Below are 27,036 nucleotides of genomic sequence, written 5' to 3'. Positions count from 1 at the left end.
ATTCTGGCCTGGAGAATTCCATGGACGAGTCCATGGGATCACAAAGAGTCAGACACAACTGAGTCACTTTCACTTTCAAATATCTCAAATTAGTATGTGAGAATTTTTCCTCCTCTTCTCTTTGTGGTGTGGGGAAACGTCAGTTCCCATCAATGCAGAGATTCATATTTGCCAGTACTGTTATTAAATTATCTTCTTATTCTCTTGTGTTTGAACAAAGCATCTTCTTTAATTTTGATTCATTTACACAATATACAAAAAAAATAATAGAAACTCTCTGACTTCAAGACACTCTTAACCTATTTGAGGAGATGAGACAAAGAGTAGAAAATATTTTAAAAAGCAGTGCCATTATGAGAAAGATGTTTGAGTGCAGGATATGAAGTATCAGTTGAATTGCAGAGGCAATATATACTATGTACCTTTGCTCATTTCCAATTACTTAATCCTCTTCTATGACACTCTACTGAACATTCTTCAGTTTATTCAGATCAACCCTTAGCTATGGAGCTGAAATTTTCAGCAGATACAAATCTGGTAGGCCCTGGATATGTCTGGATGACCATTTTAAAGTTCTGACTACTACAGTTCTGTTTATGCTGAACTGAAGGTGCTCACTCTTATCACCACATCATATCATTATCTCTTGGCAGTGTGGGGAGTGGAACAAATATTGGAATCATGCAGACCTGGGTTTGAATTCAATCTTTGCTTCTCTTCTTCTTGCAAGCTTTAGATCTTATTGGTTAGGGGAAATTTGGTTACAGACAACATATTCCAGTTTAGCTAACCTAAGCTAAACTGTTTCCATTGTTTCCCCATCTATTTGTCATAAAGTGATGGGACCAGATGCCATGATCTTCGTTTTCTGAATGTTGAGCTTTAAGCCAAGTTGTTCACTTTTTCACTCTCCTCTTTCACTTTCATCAAGAGGCTTTTTAGCTCCTCTTCACTTTCTGCCATAAGGGTGGTGTTATCTGCATATCTCAGGTTATTGATATTTCTCCCAGCAATCTTGATTCCAGTTTGTGCTTCTTCCAGCCCAGCATTTCTCATGATGTACTCTGCATGGAAGTTAAATAAGCAGGGTGACAATATACAGCCTTGATGTACTCCTTTTCCTATTTGGAACCAGTCTGTTGTTCCATGTCCAGTTCTAACTGTTGCTTCTTGATCTGCGTACAGATTTCTCAGGTGGCAGGTCAGGTGGTCTGGTATTCCCATCTCTTGAAGAATTTTCCACAGTTTGTTGTGATCCACACAGCCAAAGGCTTTGGCATAGTCAATAAAGCAGAAGCAGATGTTTTTCTGGAACTCTCTTGCTTTTTTGATGACCCAGTTCTTTTTCTTAACAGAGCCAGTTAGAAGCTTTGAACCAGACAGCTGAGAAATTTCTTACAGGATGGTATGGCTCATATATCCTGTGTGTCATCCTGCTCCTTGTATGATTTGGCCTGGGCGCTCTAATTCTAAAACCTTAATTATGTGTTACAAAGTTTTCACAATCTTTGCTTTTTAACTCTGAGAATGACTTCATGATGCTGTAAGTCTTTTTATGCACCTGAGGGCTAATGGTTTATCTGTCTTATTCCTCACATCTATTCTTTCTCCTTGAAGGTAAAGATTGTCAGAAAACTATGTAGACTGAAGAGGCCTTCCTACCCTTTCAATGTTGATCCTATCTTCTGCTGTTAAGTCTACACTGAAAATAGGTCCCTCATTTATGCAGCACCATGACATTTCCTGGGTAATGAACAGTTTTACAGCAAGCGTAGCTCATTTTGTTTTTTCATTCCACAGCTAATATTATGTGCAAGTTAAACTTGCAATTAGTCCACACCTTGAAATACGGTGATTTTGTGAAATGGAATTCTCTAACTTCAAATAGAGTTCCTTTTCACTGAACTTACTGAATTACATTCAAATCAATAATTCTGTTCTTTAATATCTGGTTTTTGAGAGGCAGTGACTAATACAATAGCATCTCCTCCCCCAATTCTATCTGCCTTTAAGAAAATATTTTTGACTCAAAGAAAAAGATGTTTTCCTGCTCTTCTATTTCTGTTCCAACTCCCCAAATATGCAAAAACTCCAGGCTTTCACAGTTCCAGAGTTTCTCTGACTCCACATAAAAGATTTCAATATAGAAACATATCGATAATGCTAACCTCCCACAAAATACTTAGAAAATAATGCAAGAGTCTTCTTGCAAAAACATCTCCTGGGCCCTGCAGGAGATACTTGCAAGTTCCAGTTAAACTTAGGATGTAGCCCTAGATCGTGTCCTCATGTGGCTTCTTATTATAATACCACCATTGTGATCTAGGATCCAGTACTCTAAATTCTCTGTCCTTTTCATTTTAGCTTGCTTTAATTTAATTTTTATCCAGGTATCTGGGTAGAAAATATCAATATATTATTTTTACACTAGAATTTAAATTATTGATGGGTAAAGGAGTGCTTTTTAGTATTCTGCTATGGCTCATATTTTTTTCAGACCTTGCCTAATTCCTAGATTGTCATTCCCTTCTGTCTCTTCCTTCATCAGAAAGCTTAGATGGTTTCTATTGTTGCCATGTAACATTTAAATAGATTTCCCAAACCAGTATGTCAGGATCTTCTGCCATTTGAACTTAGTTTTACTGTAAGTTCTTATTTGATCTATTTGATCCACTTTCCATTCCCTACCCGTTTGATTAATAAGTACTAACATCACTTCTCTTTTGGCTTCTCACTTTCTGTGCTTCTTTTTCTGACCGATTCTTTTCTTTTGACCGCTTTTATTTTTCAAGTACATCAGTAACATCATTTTAACTACTTGTTCTGCCCTGGGAGCCATTCTATCTCTTTAGAAAGCTTTCACCTGTATCATATCTCATCTTTTATGTTTTGATGTTTAATAGCATGCAGAAGTTTTGTTTTCTTTTGTTTTAATAATATGAGAGAAAGTGTGCTCACTTAATGTTACATTTTTAAAAAATTGTTACTTTTTAAAAAAGAAAGAATAGAAAATTCAACAATATGCCACAGCTAGCAAAATATTTGTAATCAGGACTCTTCTAGAAATTTCAGGATGTATCCTGTCACTGATTACACTGGAAGACATGGGAAAGCAGGGGCATAGCTGGCTTTAATCCCATGTATCTTCTACTGCTACATGAATACTTAAGACTTAGTATTTATTGGGTGAACAATTGACTGTACTGTGAATAGGTACGTGGATAGTGAGTAGAGTGATCCTAGGCTTTATAAGATACCTCCTAAAACCCATTTTCAGGTAGGTGTAAGACGTGAGTGTAGTCTAGGACCCCACTCCTTGTTCTTAGCTCGCTTTTGCAGGGAGAATTAGAAAAGAAGGTTGGCCTCTGGGCAGCCCGCCAGGCCCCCTATCCCTGGGATTCTCCAGGCAAGAACACTGGAGTGGGTTGCCATTTCCTTCTCCAATGCATGAAAGTGAAAAGTGAAAGTGAAGGCTCTCAGTCGTATCCAACTCTTAGCGACCCCATGGACTGCAGCCTATCAGGCTCCTCTGTCCATGGGATTTTCCAGGCAAGAGTACTGGAATGGGTTGCCATTGCCTTCTCCGTCTTGGTAGGTTATATGAGATCAAAGGCAGAAATTAAGGAAATAGGTTTATTTTTAGACTTGGTGACTTATTTAGATAGGTTGCTGTAGAAGGTGGTGCAAAGATATTCACACATAGAATATCACATCAAGGGTGCTTTAACACTGCATTCCAATGATCTGGGAGAGGTTGGGTGGAACAAGTCTGGCAGCTGGTGACTCAGGCTGTGGGTCAGCAGACCTGAATATTACCTTTGGCACCATGATGCTGCCTTAGCTTATAGACTGTGAGGTTAATCTAATAGACCTTCAATCATTTGTTTTATCTAAAAAAATCTGTGTAGCTTTTTGCTTCCCTTTAACTTTCTCTTGTCTAGAGGTGAGGGCACCAGATGCCTGTGAGCTTATCAGCACTGACCACTAGGAAGAAAAATTATCCCACTCATGAGAAAGTGACATTTGCTTTCTCTGTGAAGAGGAATGATCTGTATAACTGTGTGCAGAAGTGGGAACATGGCCTGCAGTTCCGTGCCATGTTCCTCTCCATCCCCCTGCAGTTATGTTTCATTTGTGTGGAGGAGGCTGGGGTTATGTGAGGAGCAGAGCTGCCAGACTGAACAAATGTTATGGTGAGAAGTCAGGAAATTAAAATATCAAAAATTTCAAGGGGAAAAATTTACAATAGCTACATTTAAAAGTGCTTTGATGTTGAAAGGTATGAGTGATGTAGTTAAGGAAAACAAGATATTCTCTAAGAAAGTTAGGAAAGAGCCTAAAGAAGCAGCCCTCATCTCTTGGGGCACAGCTCTTATCTATTCCCTCCATGGCCTGTGCCTCCTCCTTCCTGTGACTTTGCTCAGTATCTTTTTTACTCTTGGAAAGGTTTCTTATATTAACCGAAAGGTCCCAAGCAAGACTCCAGGGGAAATGTGGTAAGTCTGAGACTGGAAGGAATTTACTGTATAATATCCCTATTGTTCACTGATGGACTGGTTTATTCATTCATTCATTCACTCATTCAAGTTACAAATATTTACTGACTGCTACAGTTTGCCATGTGAAGAGTTGACTCATTAGAAAAGATTCTGATGCTGGGAGGGATTGGGGGCAAGAGGAGAAGGGGACGACAGAGGATGAGATGGCTGGATGGCATCACTGACTCAATGGACATGAGTCTGAGTGAACTCCGGGAGTTGGTGATGGACAGGGAGGCCTGGTGTGCTGCGATTCATGGGGTTGCAAAGAGTCGGACACGACTGAGCGACTGAACTGAACTGAACTGAACTGAACAGCTTGCCAGGCACTAAGGACAAAGAGTTAAAGAAGGCCAACAAAGGCTGATCCTGCCTTCCTGGAGCTTACTGCTTGTAGAGAAAAAGAACAGTGGCTCAGTTTACCAATAGCTGGATTACATAGTGTCAGACGTGACAGTGCTATGAAGAAAACTAAAGCAGGGCAGGAGAACTAGTGATCCTGGTAGTTTTTGATTTCTCCATCTTTCTAGTTGCTCTTGCAGGTGGCATGGCAAAGGAAATTTCGAGTGTTGACTTTCAAGTTAGTGCATTTTCCTACCCTATGTCTCACCCCTACGTTCTCCCTCCAGCCTGTAAGGTATATTTTTTAGAGATATATTCCCTTGGATTCTGCAATGTAGGTCAGCTTCCTTCCTCTTAGCTGCCACATATTCACTATAAAAATGTACATGCACTACCTTCCTTTGCCTAGAGACACCAGACTTCTCTGTTCTCTCATTTTTGAAATGGTGTAGAGATTGCTCATCTGCTGATATTCCTTCTTTCCCTTTGTCTTGTGGATTTGTGCCTTTTAAACTTCCTTCACTACCATGTGTAGTTAGATCTTGGGAAGTACTAAAGGCAAACACATATACAACCCACTATATATAAATGAATGTATCCACTTAATCTGTCTAAAATTTGAGATAATAACACAGCCATCACTGGGTTTCTCTGTGGACTCTGGACATTTTTAATCCCTGTAATTTTTCAATTGCTGGGCAGTAACATAGTCATGGCATCTGGTCCCATCTCTTCATGGGAAATAGACAGGGAAACAGTGGAAACAGTGTCAGACTTTATTTTTGGGGGCTCCAAGATCACTGCAGATGGTGACTGCAGCCATGAAATTAAAAGACGCTTACTCCTTGGAAGAAAAGTTATGACCAAACTAGATAGCACATTCAAAAGCAGAGACATTACTTTGCCAACTAAGGTCCGTCTAGTCAAGGCTATGGTTTTTCCAGTAGTCATGTATGGATGTGAGAGTTGGACTGTGAAGAAGGCTGAGCACTGAAGAATTGATGCTTTTGAACTGTGGTGTTGGAGAAGACTCTTGCGAGTCCCTTGGACTGCAAGGAGATCCAACCAGTCCATTCTAGAGGAGATCAGCCCTGGGATTTCTTTGGAGGGAATGTTGCTGAAGCTGAAACTCCAGTAGTTTGGCCACCTCATGCAAAGATTTAACTCATTGGTAAAGACTCTGACGCTGGGAGGGATTGGGGGCAGGAGGAGAAGGGGACGACAGAGGATAAGATGGCTGGATGGCATCACCGATTCGATGGACATTAGCCTGAGTGAACTCTGGGAGTTGGTGATGGACAGGGAGGCCTGGCGTGCTGCAGGTCATGGGGTCGCAAAGATGTGGACACGATTGAGCGACTGAACTGAACTGAACTGAACATAGTCAAGTATGTTGACCTGAAACAAACAGATTGCCAGAAATTTCTCCAGCAAAAAGAGATTTATTGAGGATCTACATAAAATTGCAGTTAGGGGTCTGCAGCCATGGTTAGCCACATGCAAGTTCCTGCATGGAGGGAAGGGGAACACTTTTAAGGAGAGGAAAAAATGGGTGTGTAAATTGGGAGATAGGGGTTGAGATATACACACTAGGATATATATAATAGTGGAGAAGGAAATGGCAATCTACTCCAGTATTTTTGCTTGGAAAATCCGATGGACAGAGGAGCCTGGTGGGCTATAGTCCATGGGGTTGCAAAGAGTTGGACACGACTGAGCACACACAGCCACACACATATAAAATAGATAACTAATAAGGACCTACTGTATAGCCCAGGGAACTCTAATCAATACTCTGTAATGACCTATATGGGAAAATAATCCAAACAATGAGCGAATTAATGTATATGCATAACTGATTCACTTTGCTGTACAGCAGAAACTAATACAGCATTGTAAATCAACAATACTCCAATAAAAATTATTTTTAAAAAAGCGATAGAAAGGAAAAGGAAATTGATAGGGCTTTAGTAAGCCAAGAGTCCACGGCTTTTCATTGACTGAGTCTGTGCTAGGAAAAGAAATCTGTCTTCCTCCGGGGCTGTTTTGGTCACAGGGTGTGAGAGCTCCCCCTTCTGGTCTCCAAACTCTATTTAATTGAGGTTTTTATTTATTCATTTTTCATAGCTAACAGTGCCTATTGCTATAAATTCTAGCCCCCATCTTGTCAACTCAATGGGGTTGTAACTTTCTCTTTACCAATTCTGCTTCTTTTTTATTAAGATTTTTTTTTTACTTCTGTTTTAGAGGTTCAGTTTAACTCTCAGAACTGTTCACAGAGAGCCTTCAGTAATTTATCCATTACAGTGTAGAATTTCCTACTCAGTAACAGTTCCTGTGGGGGGTTCTGCTTGTAGATTTTGCTCTGGTAAATTATAATTCTCTGTATTCGCTTCTCTCTCTCTAATTTTGAGGGCTGCCTTGTAACCTTGATTCTCTGACAGATGTTAGAAGAGTTATTGATTTTCAGTTTTATCAGCTTTTTCTTGTTTTGGGGGTGGGAGTGATGACTTTCAATCTCTTTACATCTAGAGAGTCAGTGGGAGTCTACCTCTTTAATGCACCTTGTTCTGACCATTTCAACTCCCTGGGATGTTTCCTCCCTCTTAGCTCTCTATATTTGACATTTAATATCAGGGTACTTACTTTCCACCTTACACCATTTTATTTGTGCATAGCATATATTCTAGCTAGACTGGACCTCTTTAATTGAAAGAAAAACATTTTACAGTTCCCCAGATTTCATTAGATTATTTTAGATTTGAGTGCTTCTGTATGTCAGACACTGCCACATACATTTTACTTATTTATCACAACACACCTATGAAATTATTTGCTTTTATAATTTGTTGAAATGAAAGCCGATGTTTGGAGAGGTTATATGTGGCCTGTGGTCATGCTTTTTGAAGTGGCAGAACTAGGTTTTGAACTCAGGTCTCCCTGATTCTAAGAAGACAGTTCCTTCAGCTAAGCTACAGAGTCCTTCCTAGTGCTTTGTTGTACTCTTGTTCGTTGAATGAATTAATGAATGAATTATCTGGATATTTCTGTGCTGTTCTCTCTCTAAGTGAAGATGATGGCAGGTACTTGACCTCTGAATAAAATAGTCAACTGAGATCTCTTAATTTGGAAACCAAGAAAAAGTAGAGTTAATTAAATGAAACTCTCTCCCATCACTTCTCCTTAAACTTACAGAATGTCTCAGAGACATTTTTCTGAGCTCCATTATAAGGTGGAACATTTTAGCTACTACTGAAGAAAGCACTAAACATTTTATGAGTTGGCTCTTTCTTCCTAACACTGTGGGAAAAAATGTTGTTTGCTAAGTTCTGGCTGCTTTATTCCTGTTTTTTTTTTTTTTTTTTTTTTCATGATGCTTTATAATCCAGGCCTTCTTTACAGGGACACAGGGGTGGTTTATAACTGCAAGGGTCCAAGAAATGTTTGTGTGAGATTCTAGAAGACATAGTGAAGCAGTAACCTCTTACTTTCTGTAGCTTTTTTTTTTTTTTTTCAAAAATTTCCCTTATTGTTTTGTCTCCCTATGTCTCAGTCTTAAAATAAAAAACAAAACAAAACTTTGCTTTTTAAAGTATCTTTAAAAGTAAATGTGGTAAGTAATAATTTACCATAATAGCAATTTGGAAATACAGAAATAATCTAAAGAAGAAGAAACTTTTTCACAATTTCATCATCCAGATATAACTGCTAACATTTTGGCATATTTCACCTCAGCCTGTGCACCCTTTTTGCATAAAACATTGATTTCTGATCTCTGATAATCTGAAGGTATTGGATATGAAATAAAAAAGAACGAGCCAGGAGGCAGCCAGGGAGCTTGACTCATGTTTTGCTTTGCTTTGTTTCCCACATGTGACTGGAAAAAAGAACTCAACCTACCGAATGCTAGAACATTTAGCATGAATAGATTTCTCGTTTGGTCAAGATACCAAATTTACTCTCCTTTCTGAAATAAATTTTTAAAAAGTGGACAAAATATATGAAACAAACATTTTCAAGAGATTATACCTCAGACAATAAAGAATAGTAGCCTCTAAGTAATGGAAGACAAATAAGGTGAACCCTGCAACTGCCCCAGCTACTGTCTAGAGAGAGTCTCCAGGCCACATTGTAGGGAGTAGGGGTGTATGCAGAGATTAATGAGCTCCCTGAGTTGAGGAGATACAGCTAAGATCCCAGGGACACTAAAGCAGCTAAAATTCACAGGGCTGAACAGAAGAGAAAGCTGAACAGAGAGAGAGAGCATTCTGGAGAAAAGGAAAGAAAGCTGAACAGAGAGAGAGCATTCTAGAGATTTGCAGTGTTTCTGTGCAAAGAGTCGGCCACGACTGAAGCAGCCAAGCACGCACTGACAGTTCAACTGCCTAATGATCCTGTTTGCATGTGGCTGGGGAAAGAACTTCCAAAAGGCGTAGAGGGAGAAATCACTAGAGCCCACACAATTCTGGGAATAGTTTGTCTTTCTACCAGCAAGTATATAAAATCTTATAATTCATGGAATGCAGGTGGAGTACTAAGAAGAGATTTTCCTTAGCAATAGGGAAAAGTTAGCCCTAGACCAAATGTTGTTCTGGTCCCACCTAACAGCTTAAAGTGAATCTCCAAAGAATAAAACTACTTTAAGGTAACTTAAATGCATGCCACAACAAAACTGAAGAATGTTTATCAGAATATAAAAATATTTAAAACGCTGGACTGGAAGAAACACAAGCTGGAATCAAGATTGCCGGGAGAAATATCAATAACCTCAGATATGCAGATGACACCACCCTTATGGCAGAAAGTGAAGAGGAACTAAAAAGCCTCTTGATGAAAGTAAAAGAGGAGAGTGAAAAAGTTGACTTAAAGCTCAACATTCAGAAAACGAAGATCATGGCATCCGGTCCCATCACTTCAAGGGAAATAGATGTGGAAACAGTGTCAGACTTTATTTTTTGTGGCTCCAAAATCACTGCAGATGGTGACTGCAGCCATGAAATTAAAAGATGCTTACTCCTTGGAAGGAAAGTTATGATCAACCTAGATAGTATATTCAAAAGCAGAGACATTACTTTGCCAACTAAGGTCCATCTAGTCAAGGCTATGGTTTTTCCAGTAGTCATGTATGGATGTGAGAGTTGGACTGTGAAGAAGGCTGAGTGCCACAGAATTGATGCTTTTGAACTGTGGTGTTGGAGAAGACTCTTGAGAGTCCCTTGGACTGCAAGGAGATCCAACCAGTCCATTCTGAAGGAGATCAACCCCGGGATTTCCTTGGAAGGAATGATGCTAAAGCTGAAACTCCAGTACTTTGGCCACCTCATGCAAAGAGTTGTCTCATTGGAAAAGACTTTGATGCTGGGAGGGATTGGGGGCAGGAGAAGAAGGCGATGACAGAGGATGAGATGGCTGGATGGCATCACGGACTTGATGGACGCGAGTCTGAGTGAACTTCAGGAGTTGGTGATGGACAGGGAGGCCTAGCGTGCTGTGATTCATGGGGTTGCAAAGAGTCGGACACAAGTGAGAGATTGAACTGAACTGAACACTCAATAAAGACACATTTATAATTTCTATTATGTAATCGAATATTATCGTGACTATAAAGAAGTATAAAAATACATATAATTATGAAAAAAATCAATGAAACATAATTACCCAGATGATACAGATACAGATGATATAAATAGTAGACAAATAGTTATTATAACCTTATTACACACATTCAAGAGGCTAATGGAAAAATTAAGTAGAGACATGTTGCTGCTAAGTCACTTCAGTCGTGTCTGATTCTGTGTGACCCAATAGACAGCAGCCCACCAGGCTCCCCCGTCCCTGGGATTCTCCAGGCAAGAACACTGGAGTGGGTTGCCATTTCCTCCTTCAATGCATGAAAGTGAAAAGTGAAAGTGAAGTCGCTCAGTCGAGTCTGACTCTTAGCAACCCCAAGGACTGCAGCCTACAAGGCTCCTCCGCCCATGGGATTTTCCAGGCAAGAGTTCTGGAGTGGAGTGCCATTGCCTTCTCCCAAGTAGAGACATAGATGAAATTAAAGAGATAAAATTAATCTTCTACAGACAGTGTCTAAGATGAAGCATATACTGCATGAGATTAATATCAGACGTAAATGGTCTAAATACCCAAATTAACAGTTAGGAACAGTCAGACTAGAGTCAAAAACTAAGATTCAACTATATGTTGCCTATGAGAAACTCACTTTCAGTATAAATATACAAATAGTTTAACAGTAAAAAAGATAGGGGAAAAAAAAGGTGCATCAGACTAATCAAAAGAAAGCTGGAGTGATCATGTTAACATTGGTCAAGTTCTATTTCAGAACAAAGAACATTACCAGGATTAAAGAATGCCATTTCATACAGATAGAGGTAAATTAATCAAGAAGAAATAACAAATTTAAATATTTGTATACCTAATGGCAACCCACTCCAGTATTCTTGCCTGGAAAATTCCATGGACAGAGAAGCCTGGTAGTCTACAGTCCATGGGGTCACAAAGAGTCAGACACGACTGAGCAACTTCACTTCACATACCTAATAACAGAATCTCAAAATACACAAAGCAAATACTGATAGAATTGAAAGGAAAAATACACAAACTCACTATTATAGTCAGATTTCAGCATCTTTTTTGTAATAATTGATAGATAAGCAAAAATATTAATAAGCATAGAGAAGGCCTCTACAACACTACCAACATTTTGAACCAACTGAAATTTATATAACTCCACCTAAGAATAGCAGAAGGCAATTGCACCCCACTCCAGTACTCTTGCCTGGAAAATCCCATGGACGGAGGAGCCTGGTAGGCTGTAGTCCATGGGATCGCTAAGAGTTGGATACGACTGAGCAACATCACTTTCAATTTTCACTTTCCACTTTCATGCATTGGAGAAGGAAATGGCACCCCACTCCAGTGTTCTTGCCTGGAGAATCCCAGGGACGGCAGAGCCTGATGGGCTGCCGTCTACGGCGTTGCACAGAGTCGGACACGACTGAAGTTGACTTAGCAGCAGTAGCAGCAGCAAGAATAGCAGAATATGTTTTCTTTTCAAGTAGATATAGAACATTAGCATGATAAATCATATTCTAAGTTATAAATAAATCTCAATATATTTGAAGAGATTCAAATTGTACAAAGTATATTCTCTGGCTACAATAAAATTAAACTAGAAATCAGTAGCAAAAGACTTATCTGGGACCCCCCAAAATTTGGAAAGTAAATATGACACTTTAAAATGACCCTTGAGTCAAATAAGAAAGCAAAACAGAAATTAGAAAGCGTTTTGAACTGGATTAAAATAAACATATAGCATTTAAAAAATTTTTGGAAGCTGCTAAAACAGTATTTAAAAGAAAATTTGTAGCATTGTACACCGATATTAGAAAAAAAGGAAAGGTCTCAAATCAGTGATCTCAGTTTCTACTTTAAAAACCAAAAGGAACAGAAGAGTAAATAAAACTCAAAATAAGCAAAGAAAGTAAGCAATAAAGGCTGGAGCTAAAATCAATGGAAGATAAAAACAATAGAGAAATTGACACTAAAAACTTGTGTTTTGAGAAAATCAATAAAATTGACAAACTTCTGGCCAGACTAATCAGGAATTTATCAAGAGGAAATAATTTTAGTTAAATATAGTTATTCACCTAGTAGAAGACAGAAATGAGAAGTGACATCTCTGCAAATCTTATTGATACTGAAAGAATAATAAGGGAGTATTATGAAAAGCTGATACTGAAGCTGAATCTCCAGTACTCTGGCCACCAGATGGAAACAGCTGACTCATTAGAAAAGATCCTGAGGCTTGGAAAGATTGAAGGCAGGAGGAGAAGCCGATGACAGAGGCCAAGATGGTTGGATGGCATCACTGACTCAATGGACATGAGTTTGAGCAAGCTCCGGAAGATGGTGAAGGACAGGGAAGCATGGCGTGCTGCAGTCCATGGGGTCACAAACAGTTGAACACGACTGAGTGACTGAACAACAACAATGAACAACTCATGACAATATACTGACAACTTAGGTAAATTGTACAAATTACCTGTATGATAGCCTGTTAAACCTGACTCAAGAAGAGATAGATAACCTGAATAGAAATTGAATTTACTGTTTAAAACTGATCCACAAAAGAATATTTGGCCAACCAAATAGGTGGTTGAGAATAATGCAGAGGCTATGAAGAGAAATCTAGAATTCTGAAATTTTCCTTGAGGCTTTTAAAATTCCCTTTCTCTCTCTCTCCCTCTTTTACACACACACACACACACACACACACACACACACACACATGCTTTCACAGTGACATCTCATGACACATGAGACAGGATGTGAAACTGAGCAGTTCTGATGAAATGTCTGAGTGATAAGATCTCACCTCTAAGAGCAAAGAGCTGAAAGGCTATTCTGGCTCTGTAAGACCTAGAAATTAGTTTCTTGGGGAATACTTGATTACATTAGGTAGGCCAAATAGCTTCTGAGGCTACCATTACAGTTTTAGCCCTACCTTCAACTGCCTGAAAAAATGTTTTATACTAGATTAGGAAACTGAGTCTCATGTGGTCTGGTCCTGCTTTCTGGATTTAGGATGTGGTTTGTCTCAATAATCAAAGTAAGTCCATCTTATGGAAAGAAAAGCAAGGAATGATGGGAATTTGAAAATGTAATGAGCACTTGAATTTATTTGTTTCTCTTTTAAAGGGGTCTCTTTTAATCAGCATCAGCTTTCTATCCTGCCTCCCCCCTGGCTGTCATAGGACTAAACTTAGATCTTAATATTTGATCTTCTCTATGAGACATATTTGACCCTTCTCTATGAGACATAATAGTTACAATCATAGTCCCAACCTTCTGGCATTTAATCAAGACAAAATTGATTACCTTTAACTGAAAACGAAAAAAAATCACTTATAATCAGGATGCTGATTCCAATGTTTAGTAGACTTAGCAGACTGTCAGGTGCTTACTGAATGCTCCTCATACTGCTTCTGTCTTTTCTGTTGTTGCTGCTGCTGCTAAGTTTCTTCAAGCGTGTCTGACTCTGTGCGACCCCATAGACGGCGGCCCGCCAGGCTCCGCCGTCCCTGGGATTCTCCAGGCAAGAACACTGTTGCTATGTAGTCCTAATAGCTTGTTCTCTGGATGCCAGAGTACTGACAAGAAAGGAATTTGGAAGTTGAGTAAGAGAGGATATAAAAATCTCTCATTCCGAAGTCCACAGACTTCTGTCTTTTTGTATGGAACTAATTTTCTGTGTCACTAGAAGATGGTTACTCACAATGGCTATTGATCCCTTTGCTTTTTTGTTCAACTTAAACCTGTGTTACAAGTGCTCCAATTATTGACAGGCAAAAACTGGCTAATGAAGTTGACTGTTGGCTCAGACAGCATAATTTTCAACATTGGTTGGCATCATAAACAGGTGTGGTGAGGTGTAAAGCTAAGAGTATCAAGAGATGGAGAGTTTTGGGTCAAATCTTATTCCTTGTTTTCATCTTTTGGTGATTAGTCTTAAATGTAATCTCAGACTGAATATCGTGGCAATTTTCTAACTTGCAGAGTGCAAGATATTAAAGTAAAGGTCAAAGTAGCTGTGTCTTCCTGTCTTCCTAGAATTTTAGGTGAAAGATGTAAAATTTTTGTTTATGCATAAAAGCATTTGAACCTTCCTTGTAAATTACTATAACTTTTGCTATATGTGAGGCACTATATTATGTGCCTGCATTTGTTATTACATTTAGTTCTGGCATGATGGTTATTATTCCTTCCTTTCTCTAAGACATAGAGAATTTAAATGAATTATCCAAAGTTATGGCATAAAATTGTGGCAGAGCCAAAACTCAAATATGAGTTTGTCTGACTTAAAATCTCAGGCTCTTTCTACAAGAGCCAGCTGCCAACTTGAAAGCTCAGAGTTGCCTTTTCTAGTTCTATGATGTGAATGCAATAGTCTTAGGAACCCAAATGAGCATAAGTCCTTTTCTGCTCCTATTTTTCAGTAGTAGGTCAGTGATAGAAATAAACTTTGTTGCTGGGGGCCAGCGTGAGGAACTCCGCCCATGGCAAAGGTCATGAGGAAGGAGGCTTGGCATACGCAAAGGCGTGATCAAGCCTCAGGAAACCCCTGTTCCCGAGCATCTACCCCGAAACCAGAGTCTGTTTTATGCTCTCACCTACACCTCTGACTTTACGGGGGCTCTCCCCCATCACCATTTCCCTTGGAGAAGGAGTAAACGTGCAGCCCCAAGGCAATAAAAATTATTGGGTGTGACAAGAGTGTTTCAGCTTTCGGACTCCTCTGAAGGTTATCTAGCCCGCCTGTATAGGTTCGTCCGGCCACATGTGATTGTTTACAGCCTCCCATCCTGAGAGGCACGAGATGTTTTAGACTTACTAAAGGCAAATTCTTTTGGGAAATTGTCAGTATAGTGGGTTGGTTAGGAATTATATTGGTGAAGGGATTTTTCATTTGTTGTGCCAATAATTGCTGCTAATTCCCTGCCCTGGGTGTAACAAGGGTGTCTCAGGTCAAACCTCTCTGCTGATAGACTAGCATGTGACAGGATTATCCATACTCCTGCCACTATGCACATGACTGTTTACTACCTCTCAACCATAAACAGCACAGAGAGTTTTGGAGTATTTTGAAAGTCTTAATTAGCACAGGGCTTTTCTCATTGCTGAGTCAATGATTGCCACCAGGCCTCCATATCCTTAGGCACCTGGGAATATATTAATCAATGTATTTGGAATATAGAAAAGGAAATATAGTAGTTTTAAGGTTAGCAATGCTAGACTTTTTGAGTTAATGAATTTTTTCTTTTGTAATAGATCACTGTACTTTGTTATAAATCACTGTGTCCTTGCTATGTAAAAATGTAACTTTATCACTATCTTAAGACTAAATAGATCTTAAGGCGAGCATTGGTGAAAGGATCTTTATTTGTTGGGCTGATGTTTGCTGCTAAATCTCCATGTTCCCTGCCCTTATAATGAATATAACTAGCATATAGGAGAAATAAGTATTAACCTTTAAGCATATAGGAGAAATAAGTATTAACCTTTAAGATTAATCATGTTAACCTTGGGTTAAATAAATTCCTTACTTGATTGTAACTCACTACACCCTCATCCTATAGGAATGCAACTTTATTTGGAGGGTGGTGCCTGGTTTAAGAAAAAACACCCTTGGAAAAAATAAGTTTTTTGGTTATCAGAAAGAAAGGATCATAAAATGTCAGCAGGTCTCATGGCCAGAAGATGATGTAAAATCCGTAAGACCTTTTTATGTGAAGCACCTGATTTTGATAAAGGTCAGGACTGCTGACCCCCACGTGACTCTGTATTCATCCCTGTGTGTAACAAAAGGTATATAAGCAAACCCCAAAATAAAGAAATTGGATCAGTTTCCGGAAAGACTGATTCCCCCATGTTGCTTCTTTCTGGCTCCCTGTTTTTCTGGCTGAATTCCCATCTGGAGCATGGATGCTATTCCATGTAAACCAAGTTATTCAGCCTCTTTTTCTCCACTAATTTTCCTACTACACTATCCGTTTCTAGTCTCTCTATATATCTGTAATTAAATATGTATTTTTCCAAGGACGCCGACTCTGTCCCCACCTTCGAATCACCCTGGATCCACCGGGGTTGGACCCCAGCACTTTGTTCTTTATGGCCATGATCTTGAAGGAACTGGAATTAATTCAAACGGAATTAAGCAGTGAAACGTGTTCATTTGTATTGATTAATGTTCTATTTCCAGAAATATTTGAAGAAATGTTGCAAAAATTGAATATCCTGAAAGTCCTAATGAGCATAATCTCACTCTCTTATGAATTCTAATATATATTTATAGAGTTCTAATATCTAATAGATATTTATAATAGACATTTATGCTTGTATGTCTCTGGGGAACTTGCCATTATATCTTGTGTAATTGTTTCTAATATTTGTCTAATTCCATCAGGATGACCCTGAAGGCAGATATTCTTTGTATTAGTTAGGATTCTTTAGAGAAACAGACCAATAGTTCTCTCTCTCTCACATTTGATTTCATGAAGTTCACTTCTAAGAAGGATTACTTCACTTAACAAATCATCTAGTGTTAGTTTGAGGAAGAGATGGCTGAAGTACTTCTGACTAGTCTTTTGGATGTTAAAACTGTTATGCCCAAGTCATGAAATCTCCCAATGACCACCAGGGAGCCAATATCCGATGCAAAAGCAAGAGAGTTTTTATTATCAAGCTCAAGCTGGGGCTCCCACCAATACCGACTATAGGGGGGAGCCCCGGGTTTTGGATTACATTGCTTATATAGGGAGTATACATGGGAAAAAAAGGATTTCTAGGTAGGGGAACGTCTGATTGGTCACTTTCTTTCGAAGGGTTGTGTGTTGGTTCTTGATTGGTCCCTGTTGTCTAGGTAGACCGCAAGTTCCTGAGTGTTAAGTCAGGAGATTTTGGTCTGGGGTCCGATTGCTCTTGGGCGGTGGGGTGAGGTCAGAGGATTTCCAAAGGCTCTTGGATTTCCAAAGGCTCTTTTCCCGGAACCTTGCAAAATGGAGTTTTTCTGTTAACAAAATGGAGTAGCTTAGATTCTGCAAAAACTTCATTCTACCATTGTGGATTACTAACTAGAGTACTCAGATGTTAACCAACTGCCCTTAGGATATAAATGAATACATTTTATGTGAGCTATTTTAATAAAATTACAGACTACATACAAATTACTTAAGGGTTTGTCTTATTGAGTATTATAAATCAAGCCTGTGAGGAAGAAATTGGCATGGGTGGATAGTTGATCGCAGTACTTACAAATTCCTAAGTGTATTAGTCATTCAGTCATGTCTGACTCTTTGTGACCCCATGGACTGTAGCCTGCCAGGCTCCTCTGTCCATAGGATCCTCCAGGCAAGAATACTGGAGTGGGTTGTCATTTCCTTCTCCCGGAGATCTTCTGACCCAGGGATTGAACCCAGGTCTCCTGCATTCCCAGGGAAGCCCAGGTACCTCAGATCATAAAGAATTTGCCTGCAGTGCTGGAGACCTGGGTCTGATCCCTGGATCTGGAAGATCTCCTAGAGAAGGGATGCCTACCCATTCTAGTAGAGTCTGCAAGAGCCTGCAGACTTTCATGGACAGAGGAGCCTGTCAGCTATATAAACTCCTGAGGACACCTAGAATTCAGAATTATTTTTCATTAACTGATGACAGTGTTATCTAATATCCCTAGTTGAGTAGCAAATCCTATAATGTGTAATTGTTCCGAAACAGCTAAAGAGCAGAAAAAAGAATGATTCATTCTAGTCAATGACTTACTTTTTTTAAGGGGAGATAAATTCATCCTTAATCCTATTAATATTTTGTCAGTGAAACAAATTCTAAATTTCAGAAAATAAATTCAAGTTCTAAGCTGCCCTCATTTTCTTTTTTTTGCCTGTCTTGTTGGAGCCCTTCTCTCACCATTCAGCTTTCATCGTGACTCTCTGCCCCCAGTGCCTTTTGTTCTTTAGAAGACACTCATTAACATTTGCTAATGTATGCTAATGAGTATTAATTAGCATCTTCTGTGTGAACAAAGGCTGGTGTTAAGAAGGACGGGGAGAGGCTGTATAGAGCCTTCCTTCATACTTTATGCTCTGAGAACAATCATCTTCTTTCAGTTGTTTCATAGTTTTTTGTTTGTTTACCCATGAATCCAGACAACCCTCCTTCTTCATGACTGGGAATATTACAGAAATTTCATGGGCAACAGAAAGATTCCTTTTTGTTCTAAGCAATCCGAGGATATAGAAGCAAAGTCGTCAAGGGTTTATAACACACTATTTTCATTGGGTTAGCAGCCACAAAAACTCACACAGGAGAATGTGTTTTCATTTTAGCACATTTGTTTACAGCGGTTGCCCTTTGCCATGGTAATTGTAGTGTGAGAGCACACTCTCTGAATATATATTATGACAGCATGGTTAAATAAGAAATGCCCTTCCCCCCGAAATAATCTAAATGCAAAGAAGAAGAAAGACACCACTTACTTTTTTGTAACTATAGAGAGCTCTAATGCCTTTGTAAATAGCTATTTATTTCCTGGATATAGTTAAAATAAAGTCAACCCTCCAAACCACATAGAATAAGAGTTGCTTTGTTCTTTCTGTAGACCATGGTGTCAAGAAAGATCTGATTGCAGCTTTTTGCAAACACTCCTGTATATATTTTGCCATTTGAAGAATGATGCTTCATCATTTCATATTTGCTCTTGACAGCTCAGGGGTGAGTGGTAGAATTTAGAATACCAGCTACCCATTTCACTCAGCCTGTTTAATTTTAATTTTATATACTATGGAAACAGAAGGAAAAAGTGCCAAAAAATTCGGTGTGCATCTCCTCTTATTTTATCTTTATTTTGAGTGAATTTTCTATTTTTCTCTTTGTTTATCTCAGGGTTGTCTCTCTGGAAACTTGTGGTAAAATGTGTTTCTCCATAGACTTAATTCTCTTCCATTTGGCAAATATAATATTTTATATTGTGTTTTTAATAAAGCAGGCATCAGCAGCTATTTATTTTCTATTTCTTTAAGGGCCACAGAGCCTTAAAAATAAATATAATTCAAAAGGAAAGACATTAGAGAATGACAGTGATATATATATTTTTGCCTGCCCCCTCCCTCCTTAGGTGAGTCTTAGCAAAAACCAAAATTATAATTCTTTTTTTGTGATTTTGTAACCACAAAAGTAAAATAACTATTTAATATATCCAAGATATTATGTTTGAAAATATGACCAGTCTTTTGGCATTTACTATACAAATTTCCATTAGTGTATTGTTGAGCATATGCACCCCATGATTTTAAGGTTTTTAATGGTATTAAGGAAAGATGCTGGCACCTGCAGAAAGAATATCAGCCTAGGTCTGTCAAATTAAACCTTTTCCCAAGATACCTTATTGACAGTTGTGTAATGATCTCATTCTGTTATTCCCACTTCAGAGGATTTTTTAAAATATCTTATAGTTTAAGGTTCATTAACATATTTGATTGATAGAATAGCTAAATAATTATTCTTTTTTACTCTGTGGCTTCTAGAATATCATGCTCAAGTCCATAACTTGAAGGATTTCAGGTTGTTATAAACAAATGTCCTGAAAATCTTTTTGAGTGCTTGTGTGCTAAGTTACTGAAATCATGTCTGACTCTCTACAATCCTATGTTCTGTAGCCTGCCAGGCTCCTGTGTCCATGGGGTTCTCCTGGCAAGAATACTGGATCGGGTGGCTGTGCCCTCATGCAGGGGATCTTCCCAACCCAGGGACTGAACCTGAGTCTTTTATGTCTCCTGCATTGGTAGGCGGGTTCTTTACCACTGGCACCACTGGGAAGCCTGAATATTTTCTTATCCTGACCTAAAACTAGTAAAAATAAATGGAGCTGCTGAGTTAAACTGAATCAGAGCTTATATCCTTGGAAGATATATGAGAAGAAGAAAAATCACATTCCATCATTTTTGTTCACTTTCACAGACAGCGGCTTTCATTCCCTACTTAACATCCACCAATGATGGTGTTTCAATGAATTAATGGAAGCTGAGTGCTGAGCCACTCTCTGTAGAGGAATTGACACCTCAGTATGGTTTGGTGATTTTATCTAGTTAGATTAAACTCCTGAACTTCAACAGTTGCTACTTAACCTATTTTCCCTAGAGCCTCCTATCTCTTTTTCTTGCATCTCTACCCTCCCAGTTACCCAGGCCAAAATCCTTGGAATTATCCTTGATTCTTTTCTTCCTCTCACATCCCACATCATACCACATACTGAAGACATGGGTTCTTCACTGAAGACTTGGAAATGTGCTTGTTATGGTGTGGATTAATGTCTGTCTCAGGGCAGTTTAGTCTGAACTGAAAGGTTTATTTTTTATATTTTATTTTTAAATTTTTTCTTAAATAATACAATTATAATTTAATTAATGAGCAGTTTCTTACCATTTTGCAGGTGAACATGAAAGTGTATGTGTATGCCCAGTTTTGATAAAGGCAGTGCTTTTGTTTTAAATATCAAAGTTTATTTACTTTCCCTTATCTTATGTAACTTTTTACATCATTTTTCCATTTTTAAAAGGTTATACTCCATTTACAGTTATTATGAAATATTAACTCTATTCCCTGGAAACGTTCCCCATTTATAAGGGAAGAACTGATGTTGACATTTGCTCATAGACAAAGGAACCCTAAAAAAATAACACTCAGTTCAGTTCAGTTCAGTTGCTCAGTCGTGTCTGGCCCTTTGCGACCCCATGAATCACAGCATGCCAGGCCTCCCTGTCCATCACCATCTTCTGGAGTACACTCAACACACGTCCATCAAGTCGGTGATGCCATCCAGCCATCTTATCCTCTGTCGTCCCCTTCTCCTCCTGCCTCCAATCCCAGCATCAGAGTCTTTTCCAATGAGTCAACTCTTCGCATGAGGTGGCCAAAGTACTGGAGTTTCAGCTTTAGCATCATTCCTTCCAAGGAAATCCCAGGGCTGATCTTCAGAATGGACTGGTTGGATCTCCTTGCAGTCCAAGGGACTCTCAAGAGTCTTCTCCAACACCACAGTTCAAAAGCATCAATTCTTCAGCGCTCAGCTTTCTTCACAGTCCAACTCTCACATCCATACATGACCACAAGAAAAACCATAGCCTTGACTAGACAGACCTTTGTCGGCAAAGTAATATCTCTGCTTTTGAATATGCTATCTAGGTTGGTCATAACTTTTCTTCCAAGGAGTAAGCGTCTTTTAATTCCATGGCTGCAGTCACCATCTGCAGTGATTTTGGAGCCACAAAAAATAAAGTCTGCCACTGTTTCCCCATCTATTTCCCATGAAGTGATGGGACAGATGCCATGATCTTCATTTTCTAAATGTTGAGCTTTAAGCCGACTTTTTCACTCTCCTCTTTCACTTTCATCAAGAGGCTTTTTAGTTCCTCTTCACTTTCTGCCATAAGGGTGGTGTCATCTGCATATCTGAGGTTATTGATATTTCTCCCGGCAATCTTGATTCCAGCTTGTGTTTCTTCCAGTCCAGCATTTCTCCTGATGTACTCTGCATATAAGTTAAATAAGCAGGTTGACAATATACAGCCTTGATGTACTCCTTTTCAAGGAAATGGCAATTCACTCCAGGACTCTTGCCTGGAAAATCCCATGGATGGAGGAGCCTGGAAGCCACTGTCCATGGGGTTGCAAATAGTCAGACATGACAGAGCAACTTCACTCACTCACATTGCTAATAAACATAGCTAGTACATTGCTGCAATAACCCAAGTAAACTAGATAAGATATTCATACCTAAACATTGTTATAAAGTCATTCTTCTGCATCAAATAGATAGACTCCTTAAGTACTATCACTTTTCTTCTATAGTCTACAAACTCCTACTCCAGAACACTTTGCTCTATAGACCCTTGTAAATGCACAATAAACGCTAAATGAATAAATGAATTTTCAGTTTCCAAAGGAATGACCTGGTGCTACAATAATCCCTTCGTGAGCTAAATGTGGGTCAGAGGAACAGGTGATATCATTCAGCTCTTTCAGCTACTTGGCCACTCTGATCCTGTAGAACCATAAAATATTTTCAGTGCTATAGACTGAAAAAGAAAGCCTGGAACAACATTCACTTTTCTGAACGATTCCAGTGCCTCTAAAATGTGACATTTTGCTGTTGTTTCCTTTTACTGTTTCTAATTACTGGGTCTATTTGCATGAAATGTGGATCTGGGTTGCCTAGGAGTTCATCTGCTCCTATTTCATATTCTTCTCTTAAATAAGCATACTTCGGTGTAGTCTTGCTTGCTGCCTTCAACATTTAGACAGAACCCCCCACCCCCACCCCCAACTGTCCCACTCTCTTCCCATCACTCCCCAGGAGAAAGGTTATTTTTAAAGTACATAATCAATAGGCTTTGGGAAACATCCAGAACATGAGAAGGTCATAGGATTGGGAGAAAGCTAACCAGGGATTGCTGAGAGCAGGGATGGCAACTAGCCATGCCAAAAATTGTTTGAGAAGGGAAAGACAGTCTGTAACTCGCATTTAAATGTTCTGAGTTATTCTTCTGCACAGGCTTTTGTTTGGGAGGGGCTTCTTAGCTTGGTTCTTCAGCATTACTTTGAGTTTCAGGAGAGGCAGATCAGCATTGACAGTAGCTTTTCAGACTAAATAGTGTTACATTAAAATCAAGCTTGGTCTGAAGCTCTTGATGGAGTCTTCAGTCTGCTGGTCATGGTGCTGCTATTTAGTTCCTGATGCTGATGCTGCCTTTGCTGAGGGTTTGTATCAAGAATAAACCAATTATGGTCACAATACCTATAAAAACTTCCCTGGTGGCTCAGATGGTAAAGCGTCTGCCTGCAATGCGGGAGACCTGGGTTCGATTCCTGGGTCAGGAAAATCCCCTGGAGAAGGAAATGGCAATCCACTCCAGCACTCTTGCCTGGAAAATCCCGTGGACGGAGGAGCCTGATAGGCTACAGTCCATGGGGTCCCAAAGAGTCGCACCCGACTGAGCGACTTCACTTTCACTTCACCTATAAAAACAATGGCTCCATAGCTCCTGACTCAACTGCCAGACAAAAGAAACACTGTTAAACAAAGAATGCACCTACTGAGAGTGTGCAGATGATCATGCACAGATGAGGGTCGCCATTGGAAAATCACCTCAAGAGGGATGAAGAGGCTATTTCTCCAATACTGTCTGTTACATCACTCAGAAACCATAGCTCTTTTTTCATCTCTACTTGCAACCACAGCAGTTATCTTCCCTTATGCAGTTTTATTTAATGGCAATTTATAACCTCCCTGTACCTTAGAAGATGATCCATGACTCCAGCCCTGCATTTTCTCTCTTCTGGTTATCAGAGGAAATTGATTTGTCACTCATCTCCTTGGCTTGGGACATTTCATTTTGCTGCTTTTGTTTAATAGGATTGTAATCCTTCCTAAAGATCTACTTGTATCTCTATTTATTTAGTATTTTCCTCCATTTCATTATTTAACTTTAATCATGTCTAGTGAGTTGATTATTAAAAATCAGTTTAGCATTTTGTGTGAATTTTTGCTTTGGCTATGCATGGTGCAAAAGAGGCTGTGTGTCAGCCTTTGCTATTTGTCCTCAGCAGTTCCTATATTATGCCACTGATCAGAGACCTTGGTCTAAGGCTAATCTTATATCATTAAGTTGCCTTCCTAAGTGAATTCTTCTTTGACCGAAGAAATTTGGTGGTAGCATTAATTGCAAGTAAAGACCATGACTTATTGTTGAATATAAAATATCTTCTGAGAAGTGTCTGTCGTCACTATTGTGAACTCTCAGTAGTGACATAAAGACTTTTGTCCCCTGCAGATTCAGTTACAGCCAGTGACAAAGGCATATGTCCACTCTGAACAAAAGAACACTTATTTTTCTATTCCGTGGCTGACATTGAGTGATAACATTTTTGCATATCGTAAAAATTTTTATGCATATGCTGTTTAAAGGCAAAAAGTGCTTTTACACTAATCTTCTTTGTGAATAGAATTTAAACTCTGTATGTGCTGCCTTTTCAATACGCCTGTCAAGCTCTGAATAATAACCTTTGACAGCGCTGAGCAGAAACAAAACCAGAGGTTGTTTCTTCTGTTCACAGCAGCATTGTTTATTATCTTTGCTGTTTTGGACTTAGGCTCATCTACCTTAAATAAAAAATGTAAATTGATATTTTAAATGAGTTACTAAACTGTGGTTTAAAGAAATAGTCTGCTCTGATTTTTGCCATGGCAAGTCACAGATCTTTGTCTCCGGTTGACTCAATCTATGATGAACAGACAGTAGTTGACAAGGGGAAAAAATCTGCCAGTTAATATATTTTCTGATATTATTGTACCATTAAAATTTTATAAAACTTGTATATGCCTTTATAAAAATGGAGCTAATCTGAAAATAAGACCCTAAGGATGAGGGGAGGAATAAACAGAAAAAAACATTCTTTGTCTTGAAAGAACTTTTAAATCACCTATCTCCACATTGTCAAAGTAAATCATATATGGAAAAATTTAGGCTGCATATAATATGTATAGAAATAATTAAAATAGGAAATATCAGCTTTTAAGCATTTTTGAAAGGTTCTTTGACACTGGGTAGCTGGTTAGAATGAAATATTCTCTATTTTAATAAGTTAATTTGGTTATAATAATCAAATGGTTTGTGCATATGGATATAGCTTTGCTAACAACTTTCTTTATCATGCAGTGAAACGACCCAACAAACCCTAAGTCAACTTATTGCAGAACAAAATTTATTTTGGTTGAAGTTATTTTGAATTGAACTGACAGGCTTATGATTGACATGTTTTGCAAATTGTCGAAGGTGATGAAGCAGAGAAGTCCTTGCACAACACTCTATAAGATGCTGTAGCTGTATATCTTTAATAAACAATGTTCATTTTGACAAGATTATTGAAAAAATATATTAACTGCACAGAAAACTTTACAATGAAAGTAACAGCGGTAAAAACCTGTTATTAACAATTGTGCTGTCATTTAAAGAATTGCTATATTTTTTCTTTCCTCGACAGTGCAAATCCAAGTGGAGGAGAAAGAAGACGATACTGAGGAAAGTTCAAGTAAGTGGGGTTGGACCCAGCTGAGATATGTTTCCTGTGGAATAGCAGTGAATTTAGGGGATTCGTCCTCTTATCTTGTGGGGATATGCGACTCCATGCAAACGCAGGAGCACATGTGGATGACTTTCAGTGGTCTCACAAGAGCGATCAAGTCCATCAGATAGACTCTTCACTTGAGAGTCCATTCAATTGGCAAACACACATTCCACCCAATTTATAAATTGCTCATCATTAAGTGGATGGTGGTCCAGAAAAATCTGCTTTTTTATTTCTTTACTATTTTCTTTGTCCTAAAATGTTTTCCCTTAGGCTGAATCTATAACAATATGACAGATTGGCCTTTTTGACTAAAGTGATCAGGTTGTTTAAAAAAAATGAATAAACCTGTTCTTTTGAATTCATGAATATTTTGTCTAAATTGCCCTGTTGTTTTTGTTTCGAATGGCTTCAGCTCAAGAGTGGATTGTGAACCCTTCCCAGGCATGCAAACCACTCATGGACTAGAACAGAGAAAGATTATTTTATGAGCTAAAGTTCTGAGTTGATCAAAACTGAAAGTGCAGCATTTCAGGGAGAGTTCAATTAGAGAATACAACACCATCAGTTAAAAATCTGAGCCCAATATGACAGCCAGTGAATGTTCATGGTGACAGTTGTTTTCATTAATTTGGTACGTTCTGCATGTAAACAGCCCAGAGTCTCACACAGCTCCTACAGGCTCTGACTCGACTATTATAGGGGAGGAAAAGTAATTTTTCCTTTATCCTTCTGAGTTTCTTAACTGATACTCCTATAATACAAGAAAACCAAACCAAAACAGAAGTTTATTAACACATACACCTCATGTATACATGGATGATACCAGGAAAAAACTAAGTAATTGTGTGAGATGGCTTAAAATTGAGACTAAAATGCCATCTTAATAGGGAAAAGTGAGGGGTATGTAGGTCTCTTGGGAGAGAATAAGTTTTAAGAGAATAGATAGGAGGTATGATAGTTTATGATAAAATATGTCTGCATGTGGTGTTGACCTATAGTCTCCTCTATAGAACACTTCTATAGTGTTCCTTGGGGATGAAATTCCTGGGGAGGGGATTTATGACAGCTGAGTTCCTTTTGGAAGCTCTGTTTTCAGGCAGACAAGAGGAATTCAGAGAAAATCTCTTTCTGCATTTGCTGTTTTTCAAGTGCTACATCTCAAAATAGTCAATACACTGAAGTGGCATATTTTGGGGTGGTATATTCTGAATGTCTTTTTGAGGTGGTATATTCTGCTACCCTTCAAAACTAAATTGAGCCCATTCCAAAAGGTAATGGTTATGCAAATCCACATTTAGCAGGCAACTGTAAAACACTTCTTTTTTTTTTTTTTTTTTAAGAATTTGAATATTTGGAAACTAGTGAAAACACTAAAGATAGCCTTTTTGTCCTAAGTGCTAAAAGATAAATATAATGATATACTTTTCATCCATGGTAAAACTCTACAAGTTTAATAGCTTAG

The 27,036-nt window shown here is 38.7% G+C and overlaps 1 protein-coding gene across 9 annotated transcripts in view; it reads left to right on the top strand.

The window, feature by feature from the left end:
- Nucleotides 1-27,036, top strand: part of TMC1 (transmembrane channel like 1) — a 288,903-nt gene that overhangs the window by 156,773 nt on the left and 105,094 nt on the right. For all 9 annotated transcript variants that reach the window (XM_060409365.1, XM_060409363.1, XM_060409364.1 and 6 more), the window contains one exon: nucleotides 25,488-25,535. In XM_060409365.1, coding sequence (XP_060265348.1) covers nucleotides 25,488-25,535 — 48 coding nt within the window. The remainder of the gene's footprint in view (nucleotides 1-25,487; nucleotides 25,536-27,036) is intronic.

The sequence above is a fragment of the Ovis aries genome, chromosome 2 (assembly GCF_016772045.2).
Source record: "Ovis aries strain OAR_USU_Benz2616 breed Rambouillet chromosome 2, ARS-UI_Ramb_v3.0, whole genome shotgun sequence".
In the NCBI taxonomy this organism is placed as follows: Eukaryota; Metazoa; Chordata; class Mammalia; order Artiodactyla; family Bovidae; genus Ovis; species Ovis aries.
Note: the sequence above shows the minus strand (reverse complement) of the source record. Positions and strands in the feature narration are given on the sequence as shown.